The sequence below is a fragment of the Glandiceps talaboti genome, chromosome 5, assembly GCF_964340395.1.
Source record: "Glandiceps talaboti chromosome 5, keGlaTala1.1, whole genome shotgun sequence".
NCBI lineage: Eukaryota > Metazoa > Hemichordata > Enteropneusta > Spengelidae > Glandiceps > Glandiceps talaboti.
The window spans coordinates 27,936,701-27,950,846 of NC_135553.1; the positions used below are offsets into that span (position 1 = coordinate 27,936,701).

Here is a 14,146-nt window from a genome sequence, read left to right on the forward strand (position 1 = left end):
GTCGTTTTTGTACATGTGATGGTTGCTATACTGATGACAATTGTGCAACATGTAAGTTACTGAAAGATTTAGTTTATTATCCACAACTTAGTCTGTTGATCCACTATAGGAGGTGGTATGATCAACTAATTCCTAGATGTTTGATGTTGTAGCATGGCATTGGATGTAACAATGTGCCTTGTTCATCTTTGATTGTTATCATCAAGTTGCACCAGTATTTTATTTGTAAAAGGATTTATCTTATAAAAAGGTACCCCACTTTAGCACCACTGAACTGAGGTTCAGTAGTGCTGTAGGTATGGCAAAATGTCTCCATACATCCATCTGCCTGACTGTCTGTGTGTAAACAACATAAAGTAAAAACCGCTCGACTGATTGATATTGTATTGAGTTGGGACATTACATTGGGTGTCTAGTTGGGACATTACATTGGGTGTCTAGTTGGGGCATTACATTGGGTGTCTAGTTGGGACATTACATTGGGTGTCTAGTTGGGACATTACATTGGGTGTCTAGTTGGGGCATTACATTGGGTGTCTAGTTGGGACATAACATTGGGTGTCTAGTTGGGACATTACATTCTAGTTGGGGCATTACATTGGGTGTCTAGTTGGGACATTACATTGGGTGTCTAGTTGGGGCATTACATTGGGTGTCAAATGCCAGTAATTTTTGCAAAGATGAGAACATTGTTCCGTAAACAATTGAATAAACATTCCAAAAATGTATGCAAATGTCTAGCAAAAAGACAACAATAACAACCAAAAGAATATTGCAAAGATAACAACAGGGATGGATAGGGAAATTAATAAACATTCAGAAAATAAATATGTATATGCCTATTATAGCAACCAGACCATGCCCATAGCAACATTGAAATGAGGATGTACATGTATGTTGCAAAGATGACAGCAGAGATGGCTTGGCAAGTGGATAAACTTTTGAATTTTTTTATCTTTAAGTACTTGATCCATGTCAAAATAATCCATGCCAGAATGGAGGAATCTGTTCTCAGCTGAGTTGTACCATTCATAGTTGTGTTTGTACTGGCTGTTATATTGGTAGAAACTGTGAAACATGTAAGTATCGCTTATCTCATATGGGTTATATGTAGTAATTGAGTTCAAATATGGTTTGATTGTCTGGTAAGTTTTGCATCTCAGTATGCTTCTGTGATTGGATTCAAATTGACATATATCCTATCAATATGCCATTCTTTTGCCAACTAAGGTCTACCATTATAATAGAACCTCTTTAGAAATGATTGTATATTGCCCTCAGGGTTTTTTCATGAATTCTTGCAGTGTTTTCTATGGCCGTCTATACTTCCAAGCAAAGTGGAAAACAGCTACGAGAACACTGCGATCAACAAATAAACATCTCCTATATGTACCTAAGTACAAGCTGGAATCTTATGGAGGAAGATCGTTTTCTTCTGCTGTGCCTCGTCTGTGGAATGAACTACCAATTGAAATTCGCGAACAAGTTACAATTAGCACATTTAAAAAACACTTAAAGACTTACCTGTGTTCTAAAACATTTTGACTGTACAGCGCCTTTGAACTCTTGTCATAGTGGAATTGGCGCTATATAAATTGCATCGATTGATTGATTGATTGAGTGAATGAAAATGCAGCAGAAAACAGTGTAACTTAGCATGAATGTTGTTAACGTGACTACCCACACTGGTAGTTACATATCACTTCACATCTGATATTACTACTGTACCATGTCATTTTATAAATACAATGTGTCCATCACTATACATCATGGAATGCTGATGCTGTCATCTTCATATAGGTACACATAAAATGTTTTTGGTATTGCACTGCAGTGTAAATACCACTAGTGTGCATGGCAGGTTATTATGAGAGGACATGGTTTGTTTTACACTTTCCAGTTAAACTTGATCTTTGTGTTTCTTTTAAACACAGTGCAAGATCCATGTCAGAATAATCCTTGTCAAAATGGAGGTACTTGTGTCCAGGAGCCTAATTCTTGCACTCAGTATCGATGTATATGTTCAGGTTGTTACACCGGTAACAACTGTTTTACATGTAAGTATACTATTACATATCTTCGCATGTTGTATTTTGTCTAACTGTCCCAGATGACCCGCATATATTCTCTAAAAGGAATTATCTCAGTGCCTTACCAAGCCCGTATATTTCAGATACCTCCTTGCCAAGACCATATATTTCAGATACCTTTGAATAATCTCAGTACCTTGCCAAGCCCTTATATTTCAGATACCACAGCATAATCTCAGTACCTTGCCAAACCCTTATATTTCAGATACCACAGTATAATCTCAGTATCCTGCCAAACCCTTATATTTCAGGTACCACAGTATAATCTCAGTACCCTACCAAACCCTTATATTTCAGATACCACAGCATAATCTCAGTATCCTACCAAGCCCTTATATTTCAGATACCACAGCATAATCTCAGTACCCTACCAAACCCTTATATTTCAGATACCACAGCATAATCTCAGTATCCTACCAAGCCCTTATATTTCAGATACCACAGCATAATCTCAGTATCCTAACAAACCCTTATATTTCAGATACCACAGCATAATCTCAGTATCCTACCAAACCCTTATATTTCAGGTACCTTCGAATTATCTCAGTATCCTACCAAACCCTTATATTTCAGATACCACAGCATAATCTCAGTACCCTACCAAACCCTTATATTTCAGATACCACAGCATAATCTCAGTATCCTACCAAACCCTTACATTTCAGATACCACAGCATAATCTCAGTATCCTACCAAGCCCTTATATTTCAGATACCACAGCATAATCTCAGTATCCTAACAAACCCTTATATTTCAGATACCACAGCATAATCTCAGTATCCTACCAAGCCCTTATATTTCAGATACCACAGCATAATCTCAGTATCCTAACAAACCCTTATATTTCAGATACCACAGCATAATCTCAGTATCCTACCAAACCCTTATATTTCAGGTACCTTCGAATTATCTCAGTATCCTAACAAACCCTTATATTTCAGATACCACAGCATAATCTCAGTACCCTACCAAGCCCTTATATTTCAGATACCACAGAATGTTAGTGTACCTCGTCTTTGCTATAAAGGGAAAGACCAGTATATGGTAGGAATTACAGAACAGGATTTTGGCTGAATTGTGAATTTGTATACTGTATAAATACATAAATACATAAATAGTGACCTCACTACTGCTTTAGTCATTACTTTGGTCTTGATATATGTTATTGTCATTATCATGACATATATATGTACAGGTATCACCTTGATGGCCACATAATTGTAAGTTACTGCAGTCATACATAATGTGGTATAATTATTGCCTATTTTTTACCTCTAGTACTAAATCCTTGCCAGCCAAACCCATGTTTAAATAATGGCCAGTGTAGCCAACTCACCTGTACCAATTATCAATGTAGTTGTGGTGGTTGCTACTCTGGAGACAGTTGCGAAATATGTAAGTACTGCTGTAGAAAGATGTTCAAAGATATTGTCAATTGTGTATTTTGACTCAATTCACTCCCAATGAATTCTGATCAATGGTTACACAGGATTATTCATTTGCTGAGGACCTAGTGTTTCTATAGCTCTGCTAGACAACTGTGTTCGTCTTTTCACCATCAAATTTTAAAGTTGATCCACAGGAATCAGCAGGCATTTAATTGATTGGTCGATCAATTAATTGATTGATTGAATGATTAAATTTAGAAGTATAGAAGACAGTTCTTTTATACCTCACACCATAATAGAGAACAGACCAGCAACATGTTTATGTAAGAAGTCACGATGTTACATTTGATCATGTAAAGTAAAACATATTTGGGCCAGAGATATGTCCCAACCGGATGTTGACAGTGTGTCAGATATCTTAAAATGTGTTCCTATGTGTGTACTATAGTATACATGTATAATGTGTACTTTGTAGTTGTATTAGGTTTAATAGCAAACACGTTTGTTGACGTGGATTTTGACAGTGTAATGATAGATTTTGATGACTGTGAATGAAATGAAATATTTTGACAGTGAAATGATAGATTTTGATGACTGAATGAAATGAAATATTTTTAGGAACTGACTTTTATGACTCCAAAAACATATTGATGATATCAAAGATGCACGATCAATCAAGCGGTTAAGAAAAACTAGTGGGCTACAAGTAAGGGTGATAGAGTTGAAATGTAGTTTATTCTGATCCGTGGCCTTCACATGTACTGTAGTATCCATTTTCAAATAAACTTACAGCAAAAAGTAGCATATATACAATGGTTCAGCAATCGATGATTCGATAATTCACGTTCTGACTTACCTTAGGAAAACAACCAATAATTTCACAATGTTTGAATTCCTGTGTCAAAATCCTTTTAAAAATCACTTATATAGGAACAAGCAACTTTTAACAGCACATAACTCATTTGAAACTGTAGTGATTTTGATTCTGACTGCGTGATGGTCATAGACTACACTTACTAACCTTTGACCTTTTTTCTGAGTCAATTGCAAAAAAAACCATAGAGACCCGAAGTATCATTTTCACAACATTGACAGTTTTTGGAGAGAGTTTAAACACGAAACTGCCGAATATAAAGAGGATTATGGGTAATCTATGCAAATGTAGGAAATTCAAACAGCTGTACGGAGCACTAGCTTCGAGGTCTTGTTTTCAGCATTTTTTCTGTGCTCCGAGAAACACACAGGCCATGAAGCATGTACGAATTGGTTGTGAATATGGCCAAGGAATGAATGACAAAAACAATTATTTGAATGCTGCAAAAACATGGTTTTATTATTCACCAACACCTGAACAGAAGTTCCTGAAATCAAAAGACTTTTTTCTGTTTGTCTACTATGTACTTAAAGGCATGTGATCTTGTCAACGAAAGATAATGAAGTGGGTGATGAGCCTACCCAGCCTATTCTATAATTGAACATAATTGGAACCACATATTTCTTTACTAGACCTTACGTGACAAATTTTGGGTACATATTATACTTTCTGAAAGGGGTGACTGCTTGTTGTGTTATGGGTGTAAGAACAATAAAATGATTGAAATGTATAGAAATATACATTTCTACCGGCAAATTTTGAAAGTCACACTGGCAAGTTATTTAATCAAATCTAGTATCATCTTTACTTTTATTTGAACAATGGTTGAGTTAATTTACAAAGTCTTTAGAGGAATTAGTGTGGTGTAGACATTCACTGGTAGAAAAAAGTCAAAAATAATTTGTGTACACAAAATTCACACAATATTCAACTTCCAAACACAGCATTGCTGAAATGACACAATACTGTGTACAATTTCACTTCGCACATCAGTCATCAGCTATGAAATATTTGAGTAAACCAAACACAAAACAATCCTACCGAACACTAATTGTACATCATATGTGATGTTTATAACTAGCTGCATTTATTTGTAGATTAATTATGTGACTCCATCTGACTTGCACATGTAAAATGGGACAGGTTCCCCCAGTCACCCCATTACTTTTCGAGCACATTCACATTCAGTCTCACTGAAAAACTTCAAGATGGAAATATCATAAAATTAGAACCCGAGAACAAGTAGATAAAATCTAGACGTCAATAGCAACTTTTAAACCAACGACATTACAGTGATACTCAGAGTACTTTAAACTGTGGTTAGTACCGTGCCTTGACCACATTTCCTACCCCAATCCGAATTAGCACTTACCATTTTATGTGCATTTCACCTGTTTCTATTTCAATCGTGCCCAATGAACCAAAAAACACAATACCCTAAAAAATATACACACTATACTTGGTCATCACAATAATAACCTTTACCGATGCAATGAAGGCCAACAGTAAGCATGTAAATGTAACTGGGTTCCCTGACCAATTTAGGAGTTCCCCGGTCATGGCTCATGATAATAATAATATAATAATAATAATAATAATATTTATAGAGCGCCAGTATAACAAATAGGGTTTGCTCAAAGGCGCTGAACAAAACTAAAAAGGTGAAAGGAATACGTACTGAAAAGGGATAAAAGTTAAAACGTTCAAAGTCCCACAAGTTGAAAGTTCATAGATAAAAGTAGCAACTAATGAAACAAATTAAAACTTGGCATACGCCTTCTTAAAAAGATGAGTCTTCAGTTTTCGTTTAAAAATGTCAATAGAGTTACACAGTTGAAGTTCTGTTGGCAAACAATTCCAGAATTTAGGAGCAGCATGTGAAAAGGCATGTTGACTGTAAGACATTGATTCATGGATCTGAGAGTGCGGGTAGGACAATAGCGAGTTACAAGGTCACAAATGTAAGTTGGAGCAAGTCCATGTAAGGCACGAAATGTGAGCAACAGTATCTTGTATTCAATCCGACGTTCAACTGGTAACCAGTGAAGCTCAAACAGCACTTCAGTAATGTGATCATATTTCTTCTTCATGGTGACAATTCTCGCTGCGGTATTTTGAATCATTTGTCATCAAAGTGAAATCGAAAATTGTGTTTGAACTGATATAAAGATGGCAAGTCAGCTTCATAATAATATTATTTTTTTTTTTTTAACAATAATGCGTAGTCTGATTGTCAAGCAGACTACTGAGAGTCGATTGCTTTTATTTTGATACATAACATGTACCATTGTCAAAATCAACATAAAAAGAGGCAATGCCGTACTGATGTTGCAATTCAGTGTTGCCATTGTTGTGTCTACCTGGAAAATTACTGCATCATGGCAAACACAAGTTCATATAGACACAACACAGTACAGTCAATACGTCAAAACAAAAAATAAATAAATAAAACAAAAATAAGACATGCCTAGCCATAGTTCTCTTCAGCATGTTCAAATTTTAGTTTACAAGACAAAAATAGTCGTAGACGATACACCATGCCACATGTAGAGTAAGTCTTCAGTACGTGCACGGGAAAGGTAGATTTTTTGAAAGACAACGAAAATGCTTCTTGTCACTCTGTGGATGGTAATGAACCCAATCAAGAGAAAATGAAATAAAGTGAGTACATAGTTTTCAAGGTGGCTGGTTATCAGACAAAACTAAAAAGCCCAAAGTGTAAAATAAGAAATTAATTCATAATTATCTAGAAAATATTTGATGATTACGCAGCAAAACAAGACTAGCAATGTTATCACGAGCGAAAGTGTTCGAGGTGAATTTAACCCTTGACCTATTTTCATATGGACGTCGAAGGAAACAAGGTCAGTGTGACATCTCAAGCGTGATCAACAGCGTTTACATGAGTGAGTACAACTAAATGCTGTCTAAACTTTAGTGGAAGAGAAATTCTGTTGATCAGACACAGACTATTTTCAAATTCTTAAAACGCCTTAAAGATAAGAAGCAAAATGTGACACTGACAGACAGGCTAGTCCGTCCGGTACCATACACATGAGGCACAAACATACAACATGTGCATCTGGTTGACTGGGATTGATTGTGATCACATAATATTTAGCACTAACTTTATGCTGTTGCTTCCAAATATTATTGAACTGCAATCTTTCTAAACAAGTCATGGAAATTGCCAGAAACCTGATAATTTTATGACTGAATGTGTTACGATCATAAATTCCCTTACTTTCAGTTAAATTTTCTGATGGGGAAGCAACACATTTAGTGTGAAATCAAGTACACCTGTCTTCATAGCAAACAGAAATCAGAGGCCAAGTTTTGCCACGAATGGATACATCATTTGACTCCACCACAATGGCACGCAAAGATATTCTGAACAGTAAAATAAGTACCAATAGCTCAAAAACCTGGCTCAAATTTTATCACACTCACGCCAGGGGGTTGGAAAAAATCGATAATCTTTTCAGTAAACTTTGCAACACTGTATAATCAAAATATTTGTACCTGTCAAATGTACTGCTGCATAGTAGAAATACTACTACTAAACACTTGGTGGAATAATATAATTACTTTGGACTGTACACTGTATTACATTATGTTACATGAATTTGTTGAACGGCCAGCGAGGCGAGGGATATTTGTTACAGTATGTTGTGAAAGTCTAAGATGATTTGAAAACAGCAGCGATTTCGGGATAATATTACAAATATAGTAAGGCGCATTGCAAATATTGTTTTCAGGGAATGTCATCGGCAACTTTATAAATCATTACAGAACAAAGTATTTGGCCTATTAACCTTGCTCGGTTCGTGATGCGAGCTGTTCACAGACAAATATCGGGGGGGGGGGGGGGTGGGGGGGGGGTGGGCTACTCGTTTATTTGAGTATACATTTATGTGCCGCCCTTTTGGGTTCATTTTCTAGCCATTTGGTTTAAAATGGTGTCAGGTTTTTTTTCGTACTCAAGAGTCTAAAGCAGGTCCACTTTGCATTACATTTGATTTTGCTTAGTCTAAAATGTGGCCCTTTGTCCTTTGCCAAATTGTAATTGCCATTAATTGCCCCAAAATGTTGCCTCCTACGGAAAATGTATTTTGTTTAAAGTTTATGCTAAAAAACCCCTGTAAATTAATGGTCTAAAATTCGATATTGATTTTTGGTCAAAGTGGGTCTAAAATTGGGCCTATGGCGACACACCCCTATCAGAGATGGCCACAGGTTCCGCCCCGGGAGAAATATTGGTAAAAGTCGAACTAGTCCGAAACATGTGAAGTCACAGTCAATTACACTGGCATATAGAAATAAATAATTTACGTTCGAACAAACTCTTGTGGATTCCTGAGGATTTTGCGCACTGATCTATGTTTTGTCATTTCACAGAACTGCTAATAGTATATTCAAATATTTAGACTTTTGTCGACAGGGCACATTCCACATTATAATGACCTACGTTCGATTTGAATTATTAAAAGTTCAGTTATTTAAGTGTGAAGTGTGCATAATTAGTAAGAAATAAAATAATACTTATATTTATATTCATATACAGAGGAGTAACCAAACTCCAAACTGTTACAACTTGAGCTTGAATGAGAAATGTCGGAAAATTAATTGAGTATTAAAACTTCAACTTCAGTGATATTCAACTAAAGTCCTCCCAGACATTTTCATTATGATATAATATTAAACCCCTTAACATTTTCATTTTCCTGACATGCAATTTTGAAATTACTTTTATTATATTTTAGACTCACAAATTGAATGCAGAATTAAGTATGTACAGATAAAGTGAAAGGGTGCCCTCAAACGTCAGTCAGCATATTTAGCCGATATAGCAAATATATGCTCAAACGGATACATTATTGACAATAGGACCAACAGGCACCATTCCTCTAAATTGTCTCTCACACAATGCTTTATTATTATATAATGTTTAAACCCCTTCACTTGTAATAATAATAATAATAATAATAATAATAATAATAATAATAATAATCTTTATTTATACTGGACAGTTCTTTAAGCATATAAACACTTGTCTCCCAAGAAGTCCAGTGAGGGCCATCCCTCGTGGGTTCAGTGTTAATGCAGAAGGAAACCGGAGTACCTGGGGAAAACCTGCATTGTTCGGTAGAGTCAAACTGAATGACACTCTTCTTACTTACAGTGTGGTAAATTTAATCGAACCCAGAATGGGGTTCTAACCCCGACCGCAGTGGTCAGAGGCAAGTGGTTTAACCACTCGGCCATTAACAACCCTAAGGTGATCCGCGTCAATGTTCAACCACAAGTTCTCCACCTCCAAAAGATACAGCCAGTCATATGCAAAATAGGGTGAGAGTCACAGGGAGTCGCGCGTTTAAAACAAAAGGCATGCTTGAAGGGTGAGCATGACAGTAGGTAGAGGGATTAAGAGCCTCATTCACACATAATACAATTGGTGTTTCTAGTCTGTTCTCTATAGTGGTCCGAGCTTGTACATGGCTTGGTGTATAATCTCCCAGCTGATTAAGAGATAATGCAAATTGTTCCTGTGATGCCTTGGTAATTATATGAAGTATGTAATGTAGACTCAGACCACTAACAATGGTCTGAGATTTAGATACAAGGAGGAGAATGGACAACATGTCTTTATTTAGTCATAGACCGCGACCCTACATGAAATATGATTTAGTCAATAAAGAGAGAATTATATACAGCTGGAAGAGAGAAAACTAGAAAAAGCTTTATATCACCACAAAAATCAATTGACACAAAAAATAAGTTTTATGTAACCACAAAAATGAATCATTCAATCAAATATTCAATCAATCAATAAATTGATCAATCGCTCGATCAATCAATTACATGCCTGCTGGTGCCTTTAGTTGACCACAGATTTTAAATCACTCCAATACACCAGCACCTTCACTGGCAAAATTGTAAGTTACTAGATACTACAGATAATAAAGGCAGATCTATATACAATGTAATTAGGTGTGATTCAATATATTTACTTACAAAAGGGATGTGGCAGTAAATATGCTGTGTCGTCAAAATATTTTATATCCCAACTTCTAAAAAAAAGAAAAAAAAGAAAAAAGAAAAAGAAGTGTCTGTTGTACATTGTAAATGTGTCACTTTGTCTTACAGTGCTAAACCCATGTTGTACATTGTAAATGTGTCACTTTGTCTTACAGTGCTAAACCCATGTTGTACATTGTAAATGTGTCACTTTGTCTTACAGTGCTAAACCCATGTTGTACATTGTAAATGTGTCACTTTGTCTTACAGTGCTAAACCCATGTTGTACATTGTAAATGTGTCACTTTGTCTTACAGTGCTAAACCCATGTTGTACATTGTAAATGTGTCACTTTGTCTTACAGTGCTAAACCCATGTTGTACATTGTAAATGTGTCACTTTGTCTTACAGTGCTAAACCCATGTTGTACATTGTAAATGTGTCACTTTGTCTTACAGTGCTAAACCCATGTTCACCTAACCCATGCACAAATGGAGGATTTTGTCAACAATCAACCTGTACCACATATACCTGTGTGTGTACAGGATGTTACACTGGAAGTACCTGTGACATTTGTAAGTTGGTGACTTTTTTAACTTGACAGTGATCTTACATAGATTACAAATTATCAATCCAATTAAAAACCCTACAAACATGTAGATGACAAATTATCAAAACAATTTAAAAAAACTTACATAGATTACAAATTATCATACAAATCAAAAACTTACATATTAGCTTACAAATTATGTTGCTGTAGATATTTTGTTAACATATCTCTTATTCTATTGTTCTCCCCTGGTATGATGTCAAGTATTGCTTACAACAATTTAAATATCAATTACATATTTACATAAATCTGCATATGCAAATCAATATTGACTTTTTGTATACTTATTTTTTACTTACACAGTACTAGATCCCTGTTCACCAAATCCTTGTCAGAATTCAGGCATATGCAACACCGCTGGTTGTGAAAACTATTACTGTTCTTGCAGTGGGTGTTTTACTGGAACAATTTGCGAGATAGGTAAGTGTGACAACAGTTTTTCTTGCATAATCTATGTATACCTTTCACAAATTGTTGTTATGGCGGTCTCAATATACAATAATGTGGTTATACCCACACCCAATTATGTTTTGTTTTGTTTTGTTTTCTAGAGCAAGATCCATGTGCAAATAGTCCTTGTTTAAATGGTGGTATGTGTAATCAAGACACTTGTACAAGATTCTCCTGTACCTGCTCAGGCTGTTTTGAAGGTCCAACTTGCCAGACACGTGAGTACAACATTACAAATAAACAACTATGGAGGCACTTTGTGAATCAGTTCGATCTTTGGGTTTGTGAGGTAGTATCTACCTACCATAAGGGAAGTGAGGCATACATGGGGATGATGTGTGGAATCTATCAGTTGATGTGTTAGCTACCATGAGGGAAGTGAGGCATACATGGGGATGATGTATGGAATCTATCAGTTGATGTGTTAGCTACCATGAGGGAAGTGAGGCACATATCGGGATGATGTATGGAAACTATCAGTTGATGTGTTAGCTCAACTGGTTAGAGCAAATTGAATAGAATTCAGGGGACATGGGTTTGACTAAATGTGTCACTTTTCTTTTTCTCACTTTTATTACATTACATATCTTTATAAAGCATTTTTCCCCCTGTTTGTCATGTCATAAGTACTTAATGTTACACAGTATAGTTTATTACCGTGGAAATCAAGCTTTCGGCTAATTAAGTTGAAACACAAACTAAAACTGTTGTTGAATGTGGTAAATAGATTACACTAGTGGGTGATAACAGTATCTTGAATATGCAGATATGATCACCCTGTAATCAAGATAGTGTAACACTGGAAGTCCCCAACATGTAAACTAGAAGGCTATGAAAATCTAGAAAAGATAAACACTGAAAGTTGGCTTTCCAAAGTTGTATAAATTATCATCGAACTCTGTTAAAAAAGCTAAAATTGGACAGAAACAGCAGCAATAGATAAACTAACATCACTTCAAGCAATTCTGAGTCTAAAATGTACAATATGTAGAACAGTATGAAAGTATTTGCTATGACACAATGAAAAGGAACACTTACAATGTTTGAATCTTTTAACCTCCTAGCTATAAATCCATGCAGTGTCAGTCCATGTCGTAATGGTGGAGCCTGTGTCCAAAAGGCTAATTCATGTACTGACTTCGACTGTACATGTTCAAACTGCTGGACAGGGTCAACTTGTGAAACATGTAAGTATATTTAGAACAAATTAGCTCTAATGGTTTCAATATAAGCCCAGAACCAGTGTTTTAGCTAAGATTTGGTGAACCTGAGAATAGAAGAGTTTGATGTCTGTATGTATTTGATGTCTGTATTACTGTATTAATACCGTGATATAGCAATAGAACAGTTTGATGTCTGTGTGTATTTGATGTCTGTATTACTGTTACTGACACTGTGATATACAGTCACATGATAGTAGTCTGACCTTATCAGTGTAATGGTCAACTATCATTCATAAAGATTATGTTGAGAAAACTAGATGACTGGTAGAATTGTTAAAAGATGACATGACTGCAATATAATCCCTTAAATAGATTCCAAAAATTTATGACTTACCTTGAAGGTCAAAGATCATTATCCAGAAAATGGTAAAGTTCTGTTGAATGTTTGATAGCAAAATAATGTTTTGCATGACGCCAATGTTTTCTGCCTTGCCCTAGAGATTTGATTCTTGGAATGTCTGTTTAAACCCAGTTTCTTTTTTTATTCTTTGCAGTATTGAACCCTTGTACTCCAAGTCCTTGTTTGAATAATGGTTTTTGTATACAACAAACATGTACTGATTATCGATGTTCATGTTCTGGTTGCTTCACTGGAACCCGTTGTGAAACAGGTACAGGGACTCTGCCTAGCATTGCCAACAATTTTATGTATTTTGACTTAATATGCCATATTGCAGTTTATATATGCACTTTTCAGTTTTAGCACAACTGAACTGGTTCTGTAGTGCTATAAGCATTCCCCAGTTCTAGGAAGATGACTTTGTACCAAATACAGGGCTGCAACAAAATGTGTGTTAAACTTTTCATTATGTGTACCAAATACAGGGCTGTACCAAATACAGGGCTGCAACAAAATGTGTATTAAACAAATTTTTTGAGTTCTTAAAACTTCATACACTCAAAAATGAAAGAAGAAAAATATTATTATTATTTTGGAAAGGATGCTAAAGTATTGATGGATTCTGTTGAACACTGCACTTCCCTCCAAATTTGTTATCAAATAGCACCCCTGTGTGGCCATAGCTTTGCCGTCCTTTGTTTTTTGTATAAACTGGACTTTAACATATTGTTATCAAATCTATGTTCCTTGTTTGCTATTGTCTGACCAGAGTTACTGTATGGAACTAAAGTTCAGTCCGTAAACTTAAAAAACAGTGCTCCTGTTAGCCAAACAATTCCACAAACTTATCATGCACAAGGTATAACTACAAAATTTCAAAAAGAATTCAGACTTTGCTACAAATTACTTGTAACACACTTGCCTCTCTGGCACTTCAGTATGGCACACATATAATGTCTTATCCAGATCAAGGAAGGCAATAGTACTATTCTATATTTTCTGAGTTAAATTTCACTCTTGAACTGTAGATGAAAGCTTTTCCATCATTCTCAGTTTTTAGCACAACTGAACAGATAAGGTTCTGTAGTACTGTAGGTATGGTGCGATGTCTGTCTGCCTGTCTGTCTGTCTGTCTGTCTGTGTGAACCAGATT

At 35.7% G+C, this 14,146-nt stretch overlaps 1 protein-coding gene and 1 long non-coding RNA gene across 2 annotated transcripts in view; both read left to right on the forward strand.

Moving 5' to 3' along the window:
* Window positions 1-962: 962 nt before the first annotated feature.
* Window positions 963-10,912, forward strand: LOC144434838 (uncharacterized). Its single transcript, XR_013480864.1, has 4 exons — window positions 963-1,079; window positions 1,935-2,057; window positions 3,369-3,485; window positions 10,829-10,912. It is a non-coding gene; the product is annotated as an uncharacterized LOC144434838 (long non-coding RNA).
* A 264-nt stretch (window positions 10,913-11,176) lies between these two features.
* LOC144435554 (uncharacterized) overlaps window positions 11,177-14,146 on the forward strand; it is a 450,358-nt gene continuing 447,388 nt past the window's right edge. The window contains exons 1-5 of the mRNA XM_078124141.1: window positions 11,177-11,183; window positions 11,284-11,400; window positions 11,532-11,648; window positions 12,495-12,617; window positions 13,148-13,264. Coding sequence (XP_077980267.1) covers window positions 11,177-11,183; window positions 11,284-11,400; window positions 11,532-11,648; window positions 12,495-12,617; window positions 13,148-13,264 — 481 coding nt within the window. The remainder of the gene's footprint in view (window positions 11,184-11,283; window positions 11,401-11,531; window positions 11,649-12,494; window positions 12,618-13,147; window positions 13,265-14,146) is intronic.